The 25,909-nt window shown below is 41.9% G+C and overlaps 1 protein-coding gene across 2 annotated transcripts in view; it reads left to right on the top strand.

The window, feature by feature from the left end:
* Positions 1-22,181, top strand: part of LOC129701451 (slit homolog 3 protein-like) — a 561,975-nt gene extending 539,794 nt beyond the window's left edge. For both annotated transcript variants that reach the window (XM_055642634.1, XM_055642635.1), the window contains 4 exons: positions 11,831-11,985; positions 13,742-14,027; positions 16,107-16,312; positions 18,658-22,181. In XM_055642634.1, coding sequence (XP_055498609.1) covers positions 11,831-11,985; positions 13,742-14,027; positions 16,107-16,312; positions 18,658-18,899 — 889 coding nt within the window. In that variant the 3' untranslated portion in view covers positions 18,900-22,181. The remainder of the gene's footprint in view (positions 1-11,830; positions 11,986-13,741; positions 14,028-16,106; positions 16,313-18,657) is intronic.
* Positions 22,182-25,909: the final 3,728 nt, after the last annotated feature.

The following is a 25,909-nucleotide window of genomic DNA, read 5'->3' as shown; positions in this document are numbered from 1 at the left end:
AGCTGAGAAGGGGAGGAGACAGCAAGGGTTGCCGGAAATTGGAGAAGTCAATGTTCAAGCCGCTGGGGTGCAGACTGCCCAAGCGGAATATGAGGTGCTGCTCCTCCAATTTCCGGTGGTGCTCACTCTGGCCATGGAGGTGGTCCAGGACAGAAAGGTCGGATTCGGAATGGGAGGGGGAGTTGAAGTGCTGATCCACCGGGAGATCAGGTTGGTTAATGCGGACCGAGCGGTGGTGTTCGGCGTAACGATCGCCAACCCTACACTTGGTCTCACCGATGTAGATCACCTGACATCTAGAGCAGTGGATGAAATAGATGAGGTTGGAGGACGTGCAGGTGAACCTCTGTCGCACCTGAAATGACTGCTTGGGTCCTTGAATGGACTCGAGGGGGGAAGGTAAAGTGACAAGTGTAGCATCTCCTGCGGTTGCAAGGGAAAGTGCATGGGGAGGGGGTGGTGCGGGTGGGAAGGGAAGAATTGACCAGGGATTTACGGTGAGAGAGGTCTTTGCAGAAAGCAGACGGGGGGAGATGGGAAGATGCGGCGAGTGGTGGGATCACGTTGGAGGTGGCGAAAATGATGGAGGACTATTTGTTGTTTGTCATGGCTAGTGGGGTGGAAGGTGAGGACTAGGGGGACTCTACCCTTGTTCCTTGTGGGGAGTTGGGGAGAGAGAGCTTATGGGGTAAGCTTATGGGGTATTGAAGAGACCCCGGTGAGAGCCTCATCTATCGTAGGGGAGGGGAACCCCCGTTCCCTGAGGATTGAGGACATTTCCGATGTCCTGGTGTGGAACACCTCATCCTGGGAGCAGATGCGGCCGAGACGGAGGAATTGGGAGTAGGGGATGGAGTCCTTACAGGAAGCAGAGTGGGAAGAAGTGTAGTCTAGATAGCCATGGGAGTCAGTGGGTTTATAGTGGATATCGGTCAGTTGTCTATCACCTGTGATGGAGATAGTGAGGTCAAGAAATGGTAGAGAAATGTCGGAAATAGTCCTGGTCTATTTGGGTGCCGTATGGAAGTTAGTGGTGAAGTTGATGAAGTCAGTGAGTTGTGTGTGGGTGCAGGAGGTAGCACCAATGCAATCATCGATGTAGCGGAGGTAGAGGTCGGGGATGGGGCCCGGGTACGTCTCAAATAAGGATTGTTCGACGGACCCTACAAAGAGACAGGCGTAGCTGGGGCCCATGCATGTGCCTATAGCTACGCCTTGTATTTGGAGGAAATGGGAGGAGTCAAACAAAAAGTTTTTAAGTGTAAGGACTAGCTCCGCTAGGCAGAGGTGAGTATCTGTAGACGGGGATTGGTTAGTCGAGGAAGAACCAGAGGGCTTTGAGACCCTCCTGGCGGGGGATGGAGTCGAGGTATGTGGAAATAAGTTCGGTAGGGCACGAACAGGCAGAAACAATGGGTCTACCAGGACAGTCAGGTTTGTGGATTTTGGGGAGAAGGTAAAATCGGGGCATGCGGGACTGGGGAATAATGAGGTTGGAGGCTTGGGAGGGCAGGGAGCCAGAGTTCATGAAGTCAGTGATGGTGCTAGAGATAGTGACCTGGTGCTCGTCAGTGGGGTCATGGTCCAGGGATAACTTTAGAAGGAGGAGGTGGTTAAGAAGGTTCATGTGATGCAGGAATAGCGGATGAGTGAGGGAGAAGCCAAGGGGCGCGGGGCCTCAGCTTTGTAGAGTTCATGAATAATATCTGGATATGGTTAATGGATTAGTATATGCAGATGAGATAACAGAGTGGCCATTTGGAAAAATGGGAGGAAAGATACAGTGCTGATAAATGTGAGGTGCTACACCTCCGCAGGTCAGGACGTACATGTGGGATCTGGGTATAACCGTGCTGAAGGTGGATGGCCAGAAGCAGGGATGTAAATGTTAATAGGCATTGGTGAGACCAGGGAGTATGGTGTACATGAGAGGTAAGGAGATTTACTAGAATGTTGCCTGGTTTCAACATGCGGGACTGGAATACAATGCGCGAAGGTTGTGAGAGAAGGATGACAGTGAGTGATTTGCTAGAGATAGTGCCTGGGACTCGACTTCAAAGTTGCTGTCAATTCTTGGCGCGTGCCTTTGCTAGGTCTTAGAGATCAGAAGGTTAAGGATATGCTATTGAGCCTCAGAATACTATTGATATAATAATTGTATTTAGTACATTGATTCAAGCTCTCCAGTGCCATGGCAGTATATCTGTGCTCTGCAATGTCACCCACATATTTTGTTAGTAACAATGGGCCTTTGAATCAAATAGTGGGCTTCAGGACAATCCATATAGTGTGGCAGAAGTGCTAAGTTCTCATAGTTGTCATTCTTTACATGATATGAGGTCTGACTACTCGGGAGGTTCAAGATGGAGTTAACAACCCTGAAGTTATATTCGAAGAAGTGACGGAATTACATCTACTATCCTGGCCCATATTGTTCCTTCAACCAGTATTACCAAGAGCAAAGTGGCTGACCTTTTGTCACTTTTCACTTTGTGGAATTATATTATATACCAACTCACCACATTATTTTCTTTATAACTAAAGCCACACAGCCTAGAAGGGAATTCATTCTGTCTGAAGTACGGTGAACTGCAGACAATGATGAAGTGCTCTATTAATATAAATCTGGTCTATCTAAATCATCATCAATTTATTCCACGTAAAGTAGAAATTTCTAAAAAAAATAATAATTGAAAGCAGCTCAGAGAAGTAAATCCTTATTAAATTGGCCATTAGTAAAATTAGCATGGCTATAATGTTAGGCAAAAACCTAATGTTGTGACTGTGGGTCATTTGGCATAATCTGTATATGTAACATTGATTTAATATAACAATATTGGCAGCTGCATGATAATTGTGAAACTGCGATTGAGGTGTAAAATAGGTTAAAAACTATCTTAAAACTAAAACTAAATCAATTTTTGGATTCAACATGTATGGACTGTGTACATCTGACTGATGGAAACGCATATTTTTATTAAAAGGGGACAGTCTGCCTGTAAATATGTAGGAAGGAACTGCAGATGCAATTTTAAACCGAAGATAGACAGAAAATCCTGGAGTAACTCAGCGGGTCAGGTAGTATCTGTGGAGAGAAGGAATGGGCGAGGTTTTGGGTCAAGAACCTTCTTCAGACCATGGGTGATGTTTCGGGTCGAGACCCTTCTTCGGACTTCTTCAGAAGAAGGGTCGAGACCCGAAATGTCACCCATTCCTTCTATCCAGAGATGCTGCTGTCCTGCTGAGTTACTCCATCATTTTGTGTCTGCCTGAAAATATGTTTGGCCAGTTTTCTTTAAATCTGGTAGGGGACAAGACCTTATTTATTTTTATTTAAAAGAGACTTGAAGGATGTTCAAAGTGCTTTGAAGCCAAAGTCCTTTTGAATTGTAGTCACTGTTGCAATGCAGAATGCACTGCAGCCAATTTGCACACAGCATGCTCGCACAAGCAACAATTTGATATGGCTCACGGAATCTGTTTCTAATAATATTGAGTGAGGATAAGTATTGATCAGGACATGGGGAATAATACCTCCTGTTCTTCTTTGAAATAGGGCCACGGGATTTTTTTACATCCATTTTTAAGTAGATCTCTTTAAACGTATGTAAGTGATTCTCTGTAGTCTGCATCAAACATGTGGTCCAATTGTAAATTTATTATTCCAAATAAAAGTGCAGCGACTGTACCAATTATACAGTCTACTCATACAGAATAGCTTCTTGCAGGCCCAAGGTGATCACATTAGGCTTCTATAGGCATTTGACCTTGGGTTGGTCTTTGATCTCTTTCCAGAAGAATGGTATCCTAATCAATTCTAGTTCACCTCCCAGAAAAGCCATCATTTGTTTCCCTTTGATGTCCTTTTATGATTCTTGGAAATGTGTTCCCCGTTCAAAACTCTAGTTTAGCTGTGATCTCATACGGAGGAAGATGCGATTTTCCACCCTAGCGTCGGTCAAATCTCCAGCCAATATTCCACCACACCATCACCATCCCAACTCCATTCTTATTTACAAACTGTAATACTCACACTTAGAACATAGAACAGTACTGCACAGCAACAGGCTGCTCAGCCCACAATGTCCATGTCGAACACAATGCCAAGTTAAACTGATCTCCACTGCTCACATATGATCCATATCCCTCCATTCCCTGTAAATCCATGTGCCTATCTAAAAGCCTCTGAAATGTGGTGTTTGCCTCCACCACCATCCCTGGCAGCCATATCAGGCACTCACCACTCTTTGCATAAAAATCTTGCTCCCACACATTCACCTTTAAACTTTGCCCCTCTCATCTTAAAGTTGTACTCTCTAGTCATTTGACATTCCATCCTGGGAGAAAGGTTCTGAATGTACACATTTATTCTATACATAAGGTGTAAATAACTCTTAAGTGAAAGATTCAATTCAAAGGTGAGAATGCTTTGAATGAGAAGTATAGAAGAAGCAGATTTCAAAACCATCTGCTTTGCATCATGTTTGACACCTTATCCAGAAAATGGTATATCTGACAGAGAAGCAGTTTTCAATGCTGCGGGGAAATTTCAGGATGGACATCTATATCTAGGGTTTCTCTTGAACATTATTAGAGCCAGGATTTTACCATAAATGCCATGTGCCTTTTCATACCTTTTTTGATGTTTTCACCAGGATAATGCCCTTTTCACAATCGAGTGCCTAAATCAGCCTTTTTTTGCCATTTTGCTAAAAGGTCGTCCTATTTTATCTAGTTGAACCGTGATTACAATGACGTTTTCTATGTTAACATGTTAATATTAATAAGTTATTATTAACGTGTTAACGTTGTATAATTTACAAGAAAATTTCCAACACCAGGGACGCCACCGTCGGTCATTCATTCGTTCGTGCTGCTGCCCACTGGTTCAGTCTTCTCCAAGATCTATCTAAGAAAGAACTGCAGATGCGGGAAAAAACTGAAGGTAGACAAAAATGCTGGAGAAACTCGGCGGGTGAGGCAGCATCTATGGAGAGAAGGAAAAGGCGATGTTTCGGGTTGAGACCCTTCTTCAGACTTCTGGGGGGGGGGGGGGGGAAAAAGAAAGGAAGAGGCGGAGACAGTAGGACTAGAAGGAGAATTGGGAAGGGGGAGGGGGAGGAGGGAGAAGAGAAGGGCTATCTAAAATGTGAGAAGTCAATGTTGATACCACTGGGGTGTGGACTACCTAAGTGAAATACCCCCAAGCTTGTCCCCTCACTACATTTACTGCTGGCTCCAGTCAAAAATCTGAGTTTTCGAGTGATCTGTACAAGGCATTCATTGATGCTGGATTCCACTGTGGAAATTGGAAAACAAATCTCTTAGAGGTTTTTTTTTAAAGAAATGCACAGAGGAACATATACCAAGCAAGTCATCATTACAGAAAAAAATATGTTGACAGCAACTTCAACATTGTTTTGCAGAAATTTAGAGTTGAAGTTGCATGCAACAAAATATGGATCTCAATAGACGAGACAACCGATGCTGTGGAGAGATATGTTATCAATGTAGTCATTGGCACACTGGAGGCAGGTCAACCATCAAAGGAGTATTTGTTGACTAGAAGTATTGGAGAAGTCAAACAGCTCAACTATTGCTCAGTTGTTTACATCTTCACTTGCTGTACTTTGGCCAGTAGGTATAAAACACGAGAATGTTCTTCTGTTTGTGACTGATGCAGCTTCGTACATGAAAAAAAGCTGCTCATGCTCTGAAAGTTTTATTCCCCGAAATGTTGCATTTGGCATGCTTAGCTCAAGGTCTTCATAGAATTGCCAAGCACATACGTAGCTTGATTCCAAATGTTGATCGCCTAGTTTCCAACGTCAAGAAAATGTTCCTCAAAGTGCAATTGTTCATGGAAATGGCACCTGATATTCCGCTACATCCTCAGCCCGTTTTGACAGGTGAGGTACATGACTCTCTGCTATACTCCACTATGCTGCAAATTTTGAAAAGATAAAATAAATCATCAACTGTTTTGAAGAAGAAGAATCTGCTGCAGTCAGGATCATCAGTGAAATCATGCAGAAAAAGGTCCCTCCACCGCGATCTTGTGTTTATTGCCTCTAATTTTGCAAACTTCCCACAAGCTATCACTTCCCTTGAGAAACGTGGCAAAACATTAGTGAATTTCAACAAAGTAACTGCCGATATTCGTAAAATTCCTGGCGATGTAGGTAAAGATATACAAGGAAAATGTGAGAGTGATTTTAGCTAACAAAGATCTTGAAGAAATACAAAACATAGCTAAAGTTCTCAAAGGTAGTTGTAATGCACAGGATATGAATATATAGGCTGTAGCTTGTTTCGGGTATGCACCAGTGACCTCAGCTGAGGTAGAGACATGTTTTTCACAACTGAAGCATATTCTGTCTGACAGATGGCACAGCTTATCACCAGATAATTTGAAAGAAATGCTAGTAATTAAGTGCAACCTGGCAACTTTGGTAATTTAATGTAGTATATCTTTATATTATCATTTTTAACCATATTTTGGTGGTGGAAATACCTGCATTTTTTGTGCCTTTTTAAAATAATTTTATTATGCCTTTTTGCCTGCATATTTCAGTTTTTTAGTACCTAAACATCCTGGCTCTAAACATTACAAACAAAAGTAAGATCAACAATAATGAGCTTGAAACCACTTGATTACCATTAAATCTTATCTGGTTCGTGAATGTCCTCAGGAAAAGGTCTGCTGTGTGTGTATCTCCAGTCATAAAACAATGTGCTTGACAAAGTTCTCTAAAAAGTCATTCAACTCACTCAGTTGATAACAGTTTAAATACTCGAAGGGAACTCTCATCAGCCACAGGGTAGGTGTGGCACTGGAGGATTACCACAGGATAGATGTGTGATTAGCCAACTTCACACTGCCTCTTTCTGCCCATAAAGGTTCCAGTGTTCAGTGGTTTAGTAGATCAGCATGTAGGATGAGCTTCCCATGATGTGACTGCAAACTCATCAATTATGCTGTTTCTGTATGCAAGTGTGTGAAGACAGCCTTGACTTGACTTGACTTGACTTATAACAGTGCTGCTGTCAGGAGCATTTTTCACATCTCCATGACAGTGTTGCTTGCTGGCTTATTAGACTTGCACTCTTACCCTGGTCAGCTCCTCAAGAGTTGCTAATATCGGCCAAAATGGAACCTCATCTTCTGCCAGTACATCTTGTGCTGGGAAATAACTGGAGGGGAAGGGATACACTTGTCTCTCACTAGTTGCTTCCTCAGGTGGACCAACAGACTATTGGCAAAGGAATAGCCAGTTACATAATGTCCCAGCACAGGAGAGCAGAACATTTTTTCATTCACAAATTATTTCTGTGAGAAGATCAGCATATAGTATTGCTAAGGGAAATTCTTGTTTGGTAACTTAAATTCATTTATTGGAGAAAGTAACAAATTGAGTCAATAAGTGTAGGACTTTAGATGTGGTCTGGCTGGATCTTAGGCCAACACTTAGCTGAGGTCCCACTGACTGAAAAGCAAGCAATTTGAGGGCGATCCAAAACCCACTCAGCAATAGGAGCAAAGAATCATAGCTGATGGGTGTTTGATGGGGACACAATGACTGGAAGACCGTTCCCTACTATGCACTAAGTTCCTTACTTTTAGTCATTTAAATTCCAACATGAGCTGTGATTAAGAAGTCTGCAAATGATACTGAAACTGAGCACAAATCAATGATTTAAAAAAACTAATCTTAGAAACATGGCAAATGGAATGTACTCCAGAGAAGTATGTTTTCTATTCAGCGAAGAAAATAAAAGTGTGAAACAATGGTAATATGCAATGATGAGTGGAGCAAATGGCTGTTGGGTGCATGTCAACAGGTATCTAAAAGCTGCAAGACACATAGATAAGATGGTTAGGAAAGCATATATGACTGGTGCCTTTATTAGTGGAGAAATTGAGTATAATAGCAAGGAAGTCAAGTCAGAACAAATTAAAACATTACTTGGACCATAGCTTGAATATTGTATAAAGCTGTAGCCCAATATACTGAGGAAATGATGGTAAAGATTTACAAGAATCCTTTCAGAACTGGAAGATTTTAATTATGGGAAGAAAATTGCTAGACTGATGTATTTTTCTTTACCAGTTTAGTTTACTATTGTCACCTGTAACAATGTACAGTGAAAGGCTTTTAGACATGGGAGTTATGAGAGTCCTGGGTAGAGTAAGTAACAAGTAATTATTTCCCTTGGAAGAGGACTAATTAAGGGAATACTGTAAATCCAAGGCCATTCCCTAAAAGGATATGAAGTTGGGAAATTCTTATCCCATTTAACATGGTCTTTGGTGTGCACTTCGTGTACTGGAGTCTACACAGCTATAGACCAGGCACTGAGAAGTATGATTCACCTTATAGTGTTTCTCTTGGCCGACATGGATAAGATGGATAAATCTCATGTGCAGTTAAAGACAAGGTTCCCTGAGTTATTGGCCATCACTAATTGCATTTGAACCAAGTGGCATGCCAGGTCTTTTCTGAGAGCAATCAACGACAGTGCTGAGTTTTGTAGTCGTACACAGAGCAGATTGAATAATTACTGTAGCTTGGCAGATGGACTTTTACAATAATCCCAACAGAGCCATGGTTCCTGAGACCAGCTTTTATTTTGTTAACCAAATTTAAAATCTCCAGCTGGCAGATTAAAATTTGAATATCTGGTGTTTTATACAAATGTCTACATGCCTGGCCCAGTGAAATAACCACTATATCCTCAAATGTGATGCAGCATTGGTGGATACAACTGCCCCTGAACTGCCCCAGATGTTGTCTGCTGAAAATCTCACCATCAGTCGAGGAATGAACCCACTCATTATTGTACTGTTAAATATCTTTGCACATTAGTTCAAGGAGTTGCTGAGAATGACTGGAAATTGTCCTTCAGTAATATTTTAAAACTTTTCCACAGGAGCAGCATATTATGTCCGATGACCCGTAAAACAAACACAAGGCAGAGCTTGAAAGCAAACAATGTTTGTTTTCAAAATGTTATCCCGAACCAACGATTGGTTTGAGTGGGCGCTTGATGTAATATGGTTGTATATTCTGTGAAAAGCCAGTGACTTGAAAAGCTTAGGCAGCAGGTTTAACGGCTCAGCAGAGAAGGATATGCTGCTTGGCGTCTGTCATGATGTCAGGTTGAATGCAATAAAATAAAGACAGAAGATATTGGTTGCCTCCCCTTCATCCAGTGCCAAGCCACTGTCTCTGTCTGTCTGCAAACATGGAGATTTATCAGGAATTCCAAGAACGGACTCCGTCTGCACAAGACAGTGAGATCTTTAAACTATCTGTGGGAATCGGAAATATGTGCATTGAAAAACGGGGAACTTCTGTCCAAATGTTTAGATTAATCAAAGGCTCTTCAAAACAAACCTTATGTCACTCTGTGGAGCTATTTGCTTGGAGTTTTGCGATGCCGGCTAAGTTTGGCAGTCTTTCCACCTCTCACATCTGTGTAAGCTCAGTAAAAGTGAATAACGCGGCAGTAAATCAGCAAAAACACAAGACACTAGTTTGTAGTTAGGCTAGAAATCTCTAATTGCCCAAGGGTGTTGCTGCTTGCTGCATGTTACAAGTTTTTTGTTGGCTCTAGATAATCCCTCAGATCCAAATGCTAATCAAGTCACGATCACAGGATCTCACATTGAGGATTGCATCAATACTGTTCTACATTTGATAATAAACCAGCATGTTTCAATATGGTCTGACAGTATATGTTCTAAGTGCCTCTTATGTTGACTTTCACATATTCCATCTGTGTTCTCCAGTCATTCATAAGCCAATTGAAGTATTTGGTAGGGGTCATTATAAATGAAAGCAAAGAAAAACTGCGGAGACAAGATATCTAAAACAAAAACAGGAAACACACAGCAGGTCATCTAGCATCGGTGGAGGATACAAAGTGCTGGAGTAACTCAGCAGGCCAGGAACATCTCTGGAGAATATGGATAGATGACGTTTCAGACCCAAAACCCGACCAGAAATGACCTGAAACGTTGCCTATCCATGTTCTCCAGAGATACTGCCTGACCTGCCAAATTACTCCAGCATTTTATGTCCTTTTGTATGTTAACCAGCATCTGCAGTTCTTTGTGTCACCATCTGTGGAGGGGTCGTTTGTCAGAACTGGAAAAGAGAGATTAATTTTAAGTTGCAGAGAAAGTGAGGGAGAGATGGATAGGACAAAAAGGATATGTCTGATTGGGTACGATCACATCAAACGGATGATTATGTTTAGGATAATCTGCAGATGCTGGTTTACACTGAAGATACACACAAAATGCTGGAGTAACTCAGCAGGACAGGCACCATCTCTGGATAGAAGGAATGGGTGACATTTCAGATCGAGACCCTTCTTCAGACTTTGCTTCTTTGCTTTGTTTCTTTGCGTGTGTTTTATATTGATAATTATAGGGCTGTGGGACATGACCTGTAAGTCAAGCTCCGCTGGAGAGAAAAAAAACTGAGCCAATATCACAGATGAAATAAGAGAAGGAATGGCCAGTTCTGATACCAATTGAGAAAGCAGGCTACTTAAAGCTGGGGAACTAGATATCGAGTCCAGAGGTTGAGGTGCAGTTCCACAAACTTGCATTGGGTCATGGGTCACAGAACCAAACTTCTACAGTCCCCCTCAGCCTAAGTCCAAACTTGCAGCTTTCTCCAAGTTCTCTCCCATTTCGATTATACAGTCTACTCTTGTATATACAGACCTCTTTATAACGTAGTTGAGTTGTAGCAGATGGAGCCTCCCAACAGTAATCAGACTCCACTGTCTCTGTAAGAACACAGACTGCTAGTTGCACTGCAGGGGTCATTAAAATTGACAAGCAATTGCTTCGATCAACACTTGTGCAATGATACTCTACTAAACAATGCAACAAATAGCCTTTAGTATTTTTAGCTTGCTGTAACAAACATATGTTTTTAACTATTAAAAATAACTTTGTATTTGAAAACAATTCATTGTTTCACCGAGTGACCTCTTGGTAGTTGGAGCAAGTCCCTTACTCAGTTATAGTGGACAATTGGCAATAACGGATATCATCCCCCCACCCCCTCACCAGTGGTCTACAATAAAGAGGGTTATCTGTCTGCTTGTCCATGAACACTCTCTCCTGCTCCCTAAATCATATAATCCACAACAGCACAATTTCTTGTCCAGATTGCTGTATTGCCAAGAGTTTAAAGTAGAAAACAGTTTCCTGATCAACAAAATTTGAATGATGCATAAAAGTGGCAGCATGGTGGCGTAGCAGTAGAGTTGCTGCCTCGCAGCACCAGAGACTATGGCCACTGTCTATACGGAGTTTGCACGTTCTCTCTGTAACTGCGTGGGTTTTCCCCCGGTACTCTGGTTTCCTCTCACGCTCCAAAGTCTGACAAGTTTGACAGGCTAATTGGGTTTGATCACTGGTTGGTGCAGGCTCGGTTGGTCGAAGGGCCTGTTTCCGCGCCGCATTACTAAACTAAACTAGAAATATAAATCATCATTAAGCATTTCACTGCTATTACACCCTCATGCTGCCAGGTTGCCTGTGGTCAAATCACCCTCTAATGCTATCCATAAAGTGGAACCATCTGGCAGAGCAGCATTTAGATGGCGACTTAACATGAGCTGTGTGTGCACTTTTGCCCAGCACCTTAACATGGGCAATATATTACTGGAGTACTATCCCTCTGTGAGTGCATAGCTTTAAATTCAAACGGAAAGGAGTACTTCACACTTCACCTTGCATCCGAGTGATGTTTCTGTCGCAAGCCTCATTCTGTTTTGTGTTCGTTTCCCCTTCCTGTGTGTGCAGTGTGGAGACGATCAATGATGGGCAGTACCACACTGTCGAGCTGATGATGATGAACCAATCTCTCAGTCTGGTGGTGGACAAAGGTACTCCCAGGAGTCTGGGCAAACTCCAGAAGCAGCCGACTCTGAGCCAGAACTCCCCCCTCTACATTGGAGGTGAGTTTGTTGCCACATTTCATTTATCTCCATTACTATCACAATGTTTAAGAAACATATGGGCCAAATGCAGATAAGTGGGACTAGAGTAGATGAGGCATGTTGGTCAGCTTGGGCAAGTTGGGCTGAAGGGCCTGTTTCCAGGCTGTAAGACTCCTTGACTTCCTCACCCCTTGTTGCAAGTTTCATTCAGTTCTATTCCTATTCATACATGGACAAAAGATTACTTTGCACAAATGCAGTTAGTTCCCTCTTGACTCCTACGGTTTATTTCCAGTAACCTTTTTTCTGACAGATGTGTTTAAAATGCCAACTTCCCAGTTAATTTTTCAAGCAATCTCCGTTGTTTGTCTCCAAACAAATCTGTCCATTCAAGAAAGCAAGAGACTTGAATTAGCATTGCACCTTCTAAAGCCTCAAAGTCACATACAGCTGACAAAGTATTCCTGAAATGCAGTCACTGGCACAATGTTATAAGCTCAGTAGCTAGCCAACACCAACTAATAGCAATGAGACACTGCTTAATTTACTGCTTTTAGCAGTTATGATGTAAACTGAGTTGAACATATATGAAGCTTGTTACCATGCCAGCTGCATCACTGACATTGTTCAATTGACCCACTTACACTCATTCCCTGGTCCGCACTGCTTTACTTTCACCTCTAGTGTCAGGGTTAAAGATTGGTCAGAGCACCTGGGAGACCCCGTCAGATCTTACATGAGAAAATCCTCCTGCGCGGATGGATTGGCCTTAACATGTCATCTCATGCCAAAGGCTTGTTATAGTGAATGGGTTGTACTAAAGAGTCAACTTTGCCAATTTAATCAAGACTCTGCGGGTGCTGGAGTAGGGGGTAGGGTGGTAAGGGATTCAATCCCCAGTCTTTAGAGTTTTAACATTCCCCCTGTGTCTGCGTGGGTTTTTCCGGGTGCTCCAATTTCTTCCCACATCCAGAAGATGTGTGGATTGGTAAGTTATTTGGCCACTGTGAATTGGTCCCATTGTGTGAGTGAGTGGGAGAATCTCGGGGGAACTGATGAGAATGACGAGAGGATTAAAAAAATACATTTTATTGGATTAGTGTTATGGGCTGATGACGATTGACACAGCTCTGTGGACCATAGGGCCTGTTTCCCAAAGACGTGTGGGTTTGTAGATTTATTGGTCTCCATAAATTATTCCTAGTATGTAGTGAGTGATTGCGAGAGTGGGATAACATAGAATTAGTGTGAATGGATGATCATTGGTCAGCATGGACTTGGTAGGCTGAAGGGACTGTTTCCATGCTGCATAGAAAATCAATCAATCAATTTCCATGCTGCACATCCTGATTACTCTCTGACTCCTGACTGTGATGTCACTGAGTCAAGGTTAACCTCAACCACGCCATCTGGTTCACCAAGTGGCACAGTGGTAGAGTTGCTGCCTTGCAGCGTCGGAGACCCGTGTTCGATCCTGACCATGGGCACTGTCTGTATGGAGTTTGTACGTTTTCCCCGTGACCGCGTGGGTTTTCTCTGAGATCTTCGATTTCCTCCCACACTCCAAAGACATACAGGTATTTAGGTAAATTGGCTTGGTAACTAATATAAATTGTCCCTAGTGTGTGTAAAAGTGCGGGGATTGCTGGTCGATGCAGACTCAGTGGGCCAAAGGGCCTGTTTCCGCGCTGTATCTCAAAATAGATAAAAATAAGCCAGCAGAGGGCACCATGCCAAACTCCCCTATCCTTGTGCCAATTGTTTGTCGTTACAGGATTCCCTCCGGTGTCAGGGGTGGCAGGACTCCGCCAGGGTCCAGAACGCAACCTCAACGGCTTCCATGGCTGCATTCACGATGTACGGATCAACAACGAGCTGCAGGACTTCAGGAGCGTGCTGCAGATGCCCCTGGGCGTCTCCCCAGGGTGCCGCTCCTGCAACATTTGCAGGCACGGCGTGTGCCACTCCATCGATCAGTCCAGCGTCACCTGCGACTGCCACGCCGGATGGACGGGACCTCTGTGTGACCAGGAGATCCGGGATGTCTGCGCCAGCAACAAGTGAGTCAACGATCTGTAGAAACAATTAAGTGCAGATGCTTGGTTTATTTTTAAAAAACACAATGTGCTGGAGTAACTCGGCGGGTCAGGTAGCATCTCTGGAGAACATGGATGGGTGATATTTCAGGCCAGGACTCTTTTAATTGGAACCTGACAGGCTAACAAAGAAATGGGTAGAAAGGAACTGCAGATGCTGGTTTATTACGAATATAGACACAAAGTGCAGGAGTAACTCAGCTGGTCAGGCAGCATCTCTGGAGAAAAAATATGTCCATTGTTCTGTACAATGACAATAAAGATATATATTATTATTATTATTATTATTATTATTATTATTATTATTATTATTATTATTATTATTTGTGACATAGAGGAAAGAGGATACAGAGTACATAATATAGTTTCTCAACAATTTAGCACATTGAAGTGCATCAGTTCCATAGACTAATTCCAAGTAGTTTTTGGAACTGTGGGAGGCTACCTCAAATGCCATGGTCATATAAATTCCCAGTTAAAATAGTGAGGAAGTGGATGTATTCTTGTGCCATCAATTATTTCAGCAGGTTGAGGTTTTTATAGCAACATGACGACCTCTTGACCAACAGAGGGGGCCATTTCTCCTTGCTTTGCAAATGGATAAGTAGGTTGGCAAACAACAGCGCCATCTGCTGTGGGAAATTCCTGCCCTGTTAAGCAAGGCGACTGTCAACTGGGCTATTCTTGCTACTGGAGAAACCACACAGGTTGTGACCTGCCCAGTCATTCCTGATAGTTTTATCCTCTCAGCATCCATTATTTTTATTTCTCAGGTGCTTTGGTTTTCTTTTTGCAGTATGGAGTTTAGAAGATGCACCTTGTAGCCTGTCAAAGTATATTTTGTTGCACTGTTTTCCTATCGAATACAAGGAATTTTGTTTGTTCTTTGTATGGTGTCAAAGAAATTTCTAAATCTGTATATTTAATCCATTTAGTTTCTTGCCTTTCACAATGCAGAAAGAGGTTATTCAGCCCTTCTTGGCCATGCCTGCTCCCAACAAAGCAATCCCATCAGTCTTATTCCGCCCTCTTAATTCCCTGCACCTCTTGCCACTTCATTTCTATCACTTGTACATCAACTCCCCTTTTGATTATTTAGGCTATCCACCTACACCAAGGGGTCATTTGAATTAGTCAGTTACCAGTAGGTCTTTGGAATGTGAGAGGAAATCCACCCAGTCACCAGGAAAGCTTGCAAACTCCACACAAACAAGTCAGTCAGGGTTGAACCAGGGTCTGTGGATTTGTAAGGCAGCAGAGATGCCAACCACTTAAATAAGCCTGTCACTGCTCAACCTTTTCATTTGCATCCTGGTACAGTTCTGTACATTATTTGTTAGACTCTTCCACCTCTTCCAATTTGATATAAAAGCAATGAATGCTAGAAATATTCAGGGTGCCACAGTGGCACAGCAGTATTGCTGCTTTACAGCACCAGAGACCCGGGTTCAATCCTGACCATGGGTGCTAGCTGTACGGGGTTAGTACGTTCACCTGTGACCGCGTGGGTTTTCTCTGGGTGCTCTTGTTTCCCCCCACATTCCAAAGACATGCAGGTTTGTAGGTTAATTGGCTTTTGTAAATTGTCCCGAGTGTGTAGTGTAAGGCGATCACTGAATGCTGACTCGCTGGACTGATGTGCCTCTTTCCATGTTTAAGAAAGAACTGCAGATGCTGGAAAAATCGAAGGTAGACAAAAATGCTGGAGAAACTCAGCGGGTGAGGCAGCATCTATGGAGCGAAGGAATGGGTGATGTTTTGGGTCGAGACCCTTCTTCAGACTGAAACGTTTACCTATTCCTTCGCTCCATAGATGCTGCTTCACCCGCTGAGTTTCACCAGCATTTTTGTCTACCTTTGCCTCTTTCCGTGTTGTATCTCTAAAACTAAACCTGAACTAAAAGAAGCCTAAATGCTGAATTGTCTCAATTGTATCCCACCTTCCACTACTCGAAGAAACTTCAGTTATTTTTTACCCTGTGTTCGGTTCTTGTAACCATCATTCAGATTATAACCTGCATTTTCCCTTGTGCCTCTTCCCAGGTGTGTTCACGGCACGTGCATCACGTCCGATTCCACCATCCGCTGTGTGTGCAAGGACGGCTATGTCGGCAGGTTCTGTGACAAGGACCAGCTGACGGTCAATTGCCAGAATCTGAAGTGTGGCCACGGTCGTTGTAAGATTTCTGGGCAGGGAGAGCCGTACTGTGAGTGTGATACCAACTTCACAGGAGAAACTTGTGAAATAGGTAAGAAAATGAGATGGACTGGAGTGCTAATGGTGCTCATTTTCTTTGGCCAACTGGTGCATGTGGGGTCCACAATTGTTTCGTGTGAGGCAAATCGCAAGTTAGAATAAGACAAAATGTGTAGGGGGGAACTGCAGCTACTGGTTTAAACCGAAGAGAGACACAAAAAGCTGGAGTAACTCAGCGGGTCAGGCAGCATTTGTGGAGAAATGGAATAGGTGACGTTTTAGGTCGAGTCCCTTCTTCAGACCCAAAATGTCACCGATTCCTTTTCTCCAGAGATGCTGCCTAACCCGCTGAGTTACTCCAGCTTTTTGCGTCTGTCTTAAGATGTTCTTTATTGCAGACGACTAAGAGCAGTAAAAACAGAAAATGCTGGAAATACTCAGCGGGTCAAGCTGCATCTGTAGAAATCTGAAAGATCATCCCCTGAAATGTTAAGTCGTGTCCTCTTTCCACAAATGCTGGCCTGACTTGCTGAATATTGCCAATCTTTTCTGCTTTTATTTCAGATTTCCAGTATCGACAGTTTTATTTATTTTTTAATTAACTAAAGCAGCGACTATAACAACTATCAAATATCATAACATTCTTCATAAAGTATATATTCACTTAGAACATATTCTACTGCTTTTCCTTAAGTAAGCAACAAGTATATTAACATTCATTAAGTTTGCTCATCTGCGTAGATGGCCAGCTTTTGAGTCCTGACCAATAAATTCTCACTAAAGACACTTCCACACTGGACAACTAAGCAGTCACCATCATTGCTATTCCTTTCACATGGTCCCTATCCCATCTCCAGGATTACACTCTAAGAAAAGTTGCCTCGCTTTTTTAAAATGTCATTTCCACCAGGGAGGCCATTTTGCTTTCTTGCTCAGAAGTTGTATCAAGTAACTCCTGGTGATCTCATTCATCAACAGTCTACATTCCAACCAGTCCTCCTAGGCCCATTCTGAAAAGATCTTGAAACATCTTCCACTATCCAAGGGCCCAAACAGTTCTTCCAAACAGTAAAGCAGCAATTTACTGGCATTTATGGCATTTATTCAGGTCAGATCTCCATGATGTAGTCTGCTCTACAATGGAGGGACCAAACACACATTGGCAATCACTTTGTGGAGGACCAACATTCAGTCTGCAAATTGCTATCATTGGTGATTATGCCTGTATGAACTACTCCACGAAACCTCCGGATGTAATGCCTTAAATCCGTATCTATGGTTAAGTTTCTGATTATTGGTTCTGGAATTTCTTTATCTCTGATTCACATCCGTGCAGCATCTCCACACATTTAGTGAATATTTTAGTTAAGGGCAATGCCTATTGAAAGCACATATTGGCTAGTTCTTCATTATCATTTTCACTGTGTTGACAGCTACCAAAGCTTTGTTTTGTTTTGCATTTATTTATGCAAAATTACTATGTATTTCAGTTTCCTAGATCCCTTTAGCACCTTAATTTCCAAGAATTCTATCAGAAATAAAACAAGATAAAAATGTGGAATTATTTGTTCCAAAGATGTACAGGTTTGCAGGTTAATTGGCTTCTGTAAATTACCCCTAGGAAGCCTTTGTAGGATGCAAAACTGGGATAACATGGAACTTGTGTACGGGTGATCGATCATTGCCGTGGACCTGGTGGGCCAAAGGTCCTGTTTCCATGCTGTATCTCTAAACTAAACAAAACATTATTAGAATGAGAAGTCTAACTTGTTCTAGAAACCCGATTTTTTAAAACTAAAGGGAACAAAATCTGGAAATCTAAAATAAAAACAGAAATTACGAAAGATACTCAGCAAGTCAGACAGCTTCTGTGGAAAGAGAATGAGAACTAATGCTTCATGTTGAAGACGCTTTATCAGACCGATGAAGGGGAAGATGGTTAATTGTGTGGTGGAAATGAACAAAATTCACCGATAGGAATTAGATTAATAGGGTGAAAAGAGACTCATGGGGATTGTCAACATTATCCAGACCTGCTGGATCAAATGGTCATTTGCTGTGCTGCAAAGTCTACTTAATTACAATATCATCCATTGTTTAGGCCTTAGATATTTGTAGTCCACTCGGGGAAACCCAAGGTTGTGGCAGGTCCACCTTTCTTGCTTTGTGGCTAGTTCTGTTTGGACCTGCGAGGTTGGGAAGAGTTGTTGTAGTTTATTCTGCAGCACCTTCTCATCAGTGGATGAATCCCAACCTCAGACTGAACTCAGTCATACACAGTGGATGCAGATTAATGGTAGTCACCCCTTAAGGCCACATGATATCCTGGGAGGGCCAGACATGTTTGTTAAACCAAATGGCCTGTGCAAATGTGGACTTCCCTATTTTGTCTTGCAGAGCTCCTTTGTCAAAAGGAAATGATCCGAGATGTCTACCGCAAACAGCAAGGATACGCTTCATGCCAGACCACAGTCAAAGTTCCCCGGCTCGAATGCAAAGGGAGCTGTGGTAATGGTGAGTGCTGTGTGCCGCTACGTAGCAAGAGACGGAAATATGTCTTCCAATGCACAGATGGCTCCTCTTTCGTGGAAGATGTGGAGCGGGTGGTTGACTGTGGCTGTGGGAATTGTTCCTTGTAGGGACCCAAAACAAGAGAAGAAGGATTAAGAGCAGCAAGCGCCTGCAACAAGAGCTGGACCATTAACTCTCAGTGGACCAAAAGAAATGGAAATATATTGTAAGATAACAAATAGAACCTATTTTTATTATTAAAAAAGGACTATTTTCTTCAGTTATTACTAAATATATCACATCACCTGGGTATATGTATCATACAGTGTTCCCTGAGCAAGATTTTTTTCTTAACCATGTTATTAACCTAACCAAGGAATTCAGAGAACGCTTCATCCTTTGGTTGTTGTAAAGATGTTTCAAGGGCTGCCTTCCCTCTGTCAAAGTTTGCCCTGCCTTTTTGTCATTGGAGGTATGAACTTTTGAAAAAGTTGAAACATCGGCAACACCTAAAATGTCAAGGGGAACATCACCAAACACCAGTTGGCTTTTGGTTTCATTGTAAACTCTGTTCCCACCTCTGGTTTCCATGCTAAGGATCAAATGCCTCCTAAAGCACTGCTAACAACAGTGGAGAGAGCACAGCAGGTACACTTAAGGAGAGCACAGTGTAACAAGCACACTACAATTAAACATAATATTATGAAGTGTCTGCAGGATCCTAATAATGTATCTATAACTTTGACAATAGTTTTGAATGTATTGCATATTCCCAATGATACACCAATAACATTGGCTCAATATAAAATATAGGGCAGGTATCTAATTCTGCAATAGAAAACAATCTAAAGCATCCTGTAGCATCCAATATTGGACACCATTGATGGAATGTTACTATTGGCAAAAGGTTGTGCATTATTTAGTACTGTTGTAAGCAGTAACATGCTTTGTCTCACAACAGAGTTTAGGTTTGACATTTCAACCAAACCATTAAATCAGGAACACAGCCACAAATGAGACCACATTTGCACCTCAAATGGTTTGCTGGTTACAAAATGCACACTTCTATATTAGGCTATGGCTATGACACTCTGCAGACTTGAGCACCAACAGAGAAATATTTTCTGTTTCTCCCAAGACCATTTAATCATCATCTTTTCACCTCTGACATGCATGACAGAATGTCTAGACTTAAGGCCCCTCAGCAGATGGAAATTCCCTTTACCCATGAGACTGTATTAGATCATTAGATCACCCCTTTTAGGGAACACATGAAAATTAATTCTAATAACCATTACACACACACCAGAGAGGGAAATTATACATTATCTGCACCAAAATTGGATTTGGCTACTTCTACATAATGCACAAGCAATGTAGACTTGTGATGTCTGAGATATTTATTGATCATCTGTCCAAAATTGCCTCCCCCAAGTCTGGTATCCAAAATATCTCCCACGTGCCAACCCCTCTTCCAAATATCTTCTCTTGAGAATCTGACTTTGATATTTAAGTTCTCAGATGAGGACGATTTATTGCACATCGAGTTAAATTCAGCTCTCTGAGGCAATGATTTAGAAAATGCCGAGCGTAATTTTAAGTAGAGAGGTACACCATGGGATGAACATTGATTATTGTGATTTAATGCATGTGGACAGGAAATGATGGATGATAAACAGGTGTTGAATTTTATCTAGGAATTTGTTAAGAAAATAAATGATCAATTAGGCACAAGAAAGAGGGCTGAATAGGGAGAAATTCCATTCTATCCTCCCCCAAGTGTTTTGTCCCCTACAGGATTTTTCTTGTGCCTAGCTATCGTTTTACCATTGATAATTCCATAAACAGCCAAAAGGGAAATCATTTCTCTTGAGCTCTGTGCCAATTTAGAGAAGTTGGCACATTGTGCACACTTCAACCACTATTGCTTAGAGTGCCACCTGACACAGGCCAAGTGAAGCTTTGGATTTCTCCATGTCATTTCGTACATATGACAAAAACACGGAGGGCCAAGGAAAACTAAACAGTCTTTTCTGAATTAATTCAGTGCCTTACATTTAAGTGATGATTGCAGTATTCCCACCTAAGTGCTAAACAGTTTCCTCATTTTTGCTGGATTGAACCAAGTGCCTTAAGTCAGCCTCTTGCCTTACATATTAACCCAAGGGCCTTGCGCTCTATTTAAAGCTTCCCCGAGGATCTGGATGCCTTGAACATTAAGCGCAGCATGGTGGTGCAGCAGTAGAGTTACTGCCTTACAGCGCCAGAGACCCAGTTTCGATACTGACGATGGGTGCTGTCTGTACGGAGTTTGTTCGTTCTCCCCATGACCGCATGGGTTTTCCTCGAGTGCTCCAGTTTCCTCCCGCATTCCAAACACGCACAGGTTTGTAGGTTAATTGCCTTCATTAAATATTGTAAATTGTCCCTAGCGTGTAGAATAGTGTTACTGTATGGGGATCGCTGGTCGGCATAGACTTGGTGGGCTGAAGGTCCTGTTTCCACGCTGTATCTCTAAACAAAATGAATCGAAAGTCCTTGGTCAACCTAGTGCATATAATAGCCCAAGGGCCTTCTGGTTCCCCCAATGTTTCATACATGAACCTATGGCCTTTACAAGTACCTCATCTAATAACCCGAGGGGTTTACAGTCAACCCAATGCCTTATACATTAAATTGAGAGTCTTACAGTCAAATGAATGTTATGTACATAAACATCAGTACCTTAATACAATAAAGAAACACCTGGACTGTTCAAGAAGGAGGTTGTACTATATACTCTCATACTGCTCTGTATACTACTTGTGCACCACTGCAGGGGACAAACAACAACATACCCACGCTCAGTGAACTCAATACCTTGTGCATTAAACTGATCCACTATTGGCAGAGTGCCGTGGTCTAAAAGTTCTACGGTGCATGATAAATGTGCGCGATTACATCACTTCTGTAAGCAGTAAATATTGCCTTGAGTCTCGGAAACCAAAGGGAGTTGAGATGGGTTTTGATTCATTTTTTAAATAGCAGACAAACATCAAAGTGCTTGTAGGCTTTGTGAAGAATAGTGTCCATTCTAAGCCTTCATGGATGTCTGGTTACAACATGGTAAGAAAACATGAACAACTATATTTCATGGAAAACAATGTTTCCATTTTCCTTACTGCTTTGCCTGCAGTATATCCATGTGTAGCCTGGACTGCAGAGTTGCTGCAGAGGGTTTGTGTGGAAACCCTGACTCTGATTTTCTCTGTATGACAATGTATTCAAGGAAATAAGCCTCAGTTTACAAATTACAGGTGCTTAACCTTTTATTCTTTGTTTTACAAAAATATGTACATTTTTATGTTATATATTTTGTGAAATGCTACTATGTCTTGTACAAAAAAAATTAAAGTGTTTGCACCAAGAAATTCACGAAAATATTATTTTCATTAATATTGGGTAAACCAGTAAAATTTGATGTTTGTTTGTAATTGATATTGATGTGCTATTGAATCTACATACCTAACTTACTAAGCTTATGATAGATCTACATAAACAGTACAATTCTACAATCCACCAATACCATTGTAATTTAATATTAAGCATATTCAGAGTAAAGAACCTATACTGACTCAGCTTTAAGCATTCATTGAGCTAGTTGTAAAGGAAAAAAAGACATGCTGAGTTTATCCTGATTTATTGAATTTTCCGAACAGATTTTTATATAACTGATCAGATTTGGATTGGAGTCTATCTCGGTTAACAATTGACTTGTTGCTGCTTCCATACTGTGCTAGTGCAACAGATTTGATGCTGAATTGCTAATAACTCTATATTAGAAATAAAAATAGTTCTGCGTTGAGTTGAGCTTGCACTGATTCAGTAAGTAGCAAGTTCAGAATTAAAGCCTACTGTCTCAGCACAGAGTTCTAAAAGAGATTAGTGTGTGACAATTCATTATTGAATCTACTCATTCTGCATTGAAGATGGTTTGTGTCAGTATAGTGTTCTCCAAGAATTTCACACACTCACTCACTGTTAGTTCCATTAAGCACAGGGCTCCACGATGGGGCAGATGGTAGAGCTTCTGCCTCACAACGTCAGAACCCGAGTTCAATCCTGACCACAGGTTTAGTTTATTTTAATTTAGAAATGCATTGTGGAAACAGGCTCTTCAGCCCACCAAGTCCAAGCCGATCAATTATCATTCATACACTAGATCTATCCTACACACTTGGGACAATTTACAGAAGCCAATTAAACTACAAACCTGCATGTCTTTGGGATGTGGGAGGAAATCCACGTTGTCACAGGGAGAACATGCAAACTCCACACAGACAGTACCCAAAGGTAGACAAAAATGCTGGAGGAACTCAGCGGGTGAGCCAGCATCTATGGAGCAAAGAAACAGATGACGTTTCAGATCGAGACCCTTCTTCAGACTCTGAGGGACTCGAAACATCACCTATTCCTTCGCTCCATAGATGCTGCCTCACCCGCTGAGTTTCTCCAGCATTTTTGTCTACCTTCAACTTACCCAGCATCTGCAGTTCTTTCTTAAACAGACAGTACCCGAGGGCAGGATTGAACCTGTGTCTCTGGAGCTGTGAGGCGGCAACTCTCCCGCTGCACCACTGTGCCACTTGTGGTGATTTCTGCATAAAGTTTATACGTCATCCCTGTGGCGGCATGGGTTTCCATCCACATCCCAACGACATGCGGGTTTGTAGCTTAATTGGGTCCTGTAAATTGCCCCTTGTGTGTAGGGAATGGATGCAAAAGTGAGATAACATAGAATTAGTATGAATGGGTTGGCGTGGACTTGGTGGACTGAAAGTTCTTTTTTCATGCTGCATCTTTCAAACTAAATCAAATCGTTCACACCAATCCCGTTCTCCATTTTTACTGCCCCACAAATGTGTAGTCAAATGTCTTTTGAAAACCCAAACTGTTCCTGTTTTAGTCACACTTAGAAGCATTTTCCTCATGTCTTCCCTGTAATTTTCACCCCAAACTACTCCCGTCTCACATTGGGCAGAAGATGCAAAAGCTTTAAAGCTGATATCATCAGATTCAGTGTGTAAGAAAGAACTGCAGATGCTGGTTTAAATCTAAGGTAGGCACAAAATGCTGGAGTAACTCAGCAGATAAAGCAGCATCTCTGGAGAAAAGGAATGGGCGACGTATTGGGCCGAGACCCATCATTCAGGATCAGCTTCCAGATTATCAGACTACTGAATGATTCTCCCATTGATTAAGGTGTAGTCCTGATCTTCCAACCTATTTCATGCAGAAGTTGCATTCTTACTGTGGAACTATACTGCTACAATGCTGTAACACTAAACTCTGCACTCTGGTATTTTTCTCTTTGCACTACCTGCTGTATTTGTGTCTAGCCTGATTGTTCTCATATATCGTATGATTTGACTGGACAGCATGCAAACAAAAGCTTTTCACTGTATCTCGGTACACACGACCATAATCATAAACCAAACCAAACCAAACTCTGGGCCCCCTATCCCTGGACCATCTGCTAAAGGGAACAGCATCTCTCCATGTATCCTGTCAAAATCATTCAATATTGTGCACATTCCTTTCTAATCTCCTCTTGACTTTATTTGCTGCAAGAACATTTTACTACTTCACACAGAGTCTGTGGAATTCTCTCCCGCAGAGGACGGTGGAAGCTGGTTTTCTGGATAATTTCAAGAGAGAGCTAGATCGGGTTCTTAAAGATAGCGAAGTCAGGGGATATGGGGAAACAGCAGGGACAGGGTACTGATTAGGGATGATCAGCCATGATCACATTGAATGGCAGTGCTGGCTCGAAGGGCCAAGTGGCTTACTCCTGCACCTATTGTCTTTATTTGCTGCAAGAACACTTTAATTCCCCTTCCCATTCCCATACTGATCTTTCTGTTCTCAGCCTCCTCCATTGTCTGAGTGAGGCTAAATGCAAATACATTTTGCATTTAGCAAGAACAGCAAATATGAGATGCAAGAACAGCATCTCATATTTCGCTTGGGCAGCTTACAACCAGGGGTATCAATATTGATTTCTCTAACTTCAAGTAACCTCTGCATTCCCTTTCTCTCCATCCCTCCCCCACCTTACAGTTAACAATGACCTGTTCCCTTTATCATTGTTACTTTTTTGCATCTCTTTCATTCATTTGTTCTATATCACTCTACATTATCGTCAATATCTCTCATTTCCCTTTCCCGCTATCTTGTTTCCTTTCCCACGTCACCCATTCCTTCTCTCCAAAGATGCTGCTGAGTTACTCCAGCATTTTGTGTCTATCTACGGTTCAAACTAGCATCTGCAGTTCCTTCCTAAACATTCTCAGCTAACCTTGTATCCTTCTCATTCATAGAACCAAAGCTGTAATTCTTTCAGTATCTTGTCAAAGACCTTCACATGCGCTCATTGTTAGGTGATCAGAATGGAGTGTAATACTCCAGTTGTGGCCCAAACAGTGTTTTAAAAAGGTTCAATATAATCTCAATGCATTCATATTCTAAGCCTCTATTTATGAAACTCAGGATCATAAAAGCTTCACTGACCAATCTCTTAACACACCCTGCCACTTCCAAAGATTTATTTGCCTATATATTTTCCTGAAAGCTTTTGGAACGTTGCCATTTAATCTATATTGAGTCTCCTTTCTTTCTGTCAAAACGTATTACTTCATAATTCACTCTTAAATTTGTTCTGCCACTTGTCTGCCTAGCTGTGTGCTTTTGCCGTCTGTTGCTATCTGTCTCCCACTTCCAAGCTTAATGTAATTTACAAATTTAGACATCGTAGTAGCCTTTTTGTTAAGGGATATGGGGTTAGTGCAGGAAAGTATTGCTGAGAATAAAAGATCAGGCATAATCTTATTGACTAATGGTAAAGGCAGGAGCACTTGAATAATTTACACCTGCTACTATATATTTTGTTATCGCACATATCCATGAAACCTGCATGAATCAAAAAGCAGTCATCCCAGCACTGACCTCTCGTGGGCACTATGGTCTACCTTCATCTAATTTAAAGAACTATTTATCAATTATATATCTGCTTTCTCCCTTTAAGCTTATTTCCTGTCAATAATACCAGTAATCATTATTTCCTTGGATCGCAATGTTTCTTTTATGGGGTCTTCATCAA

Source organism: Leucoraja erinacea, chromosome 11, assembly GCF_028641065.1.
Source record: "Leucoraja erinacea ecotype New England chromosome 11, Leri_hhj_1, whole genome shotgun sequence".
NCBI lineage: Eukaryota > Metazoa > Chordata > Chondrichthyes > Rajiformes > Rajidae > Leucoraja > Leucoraja erinaceus.
The sequence above is the reverse complement of the archived record's forward strand: the minus strand, read 5'-3'. Positions and strand labels throughout refer to the sequence as shown.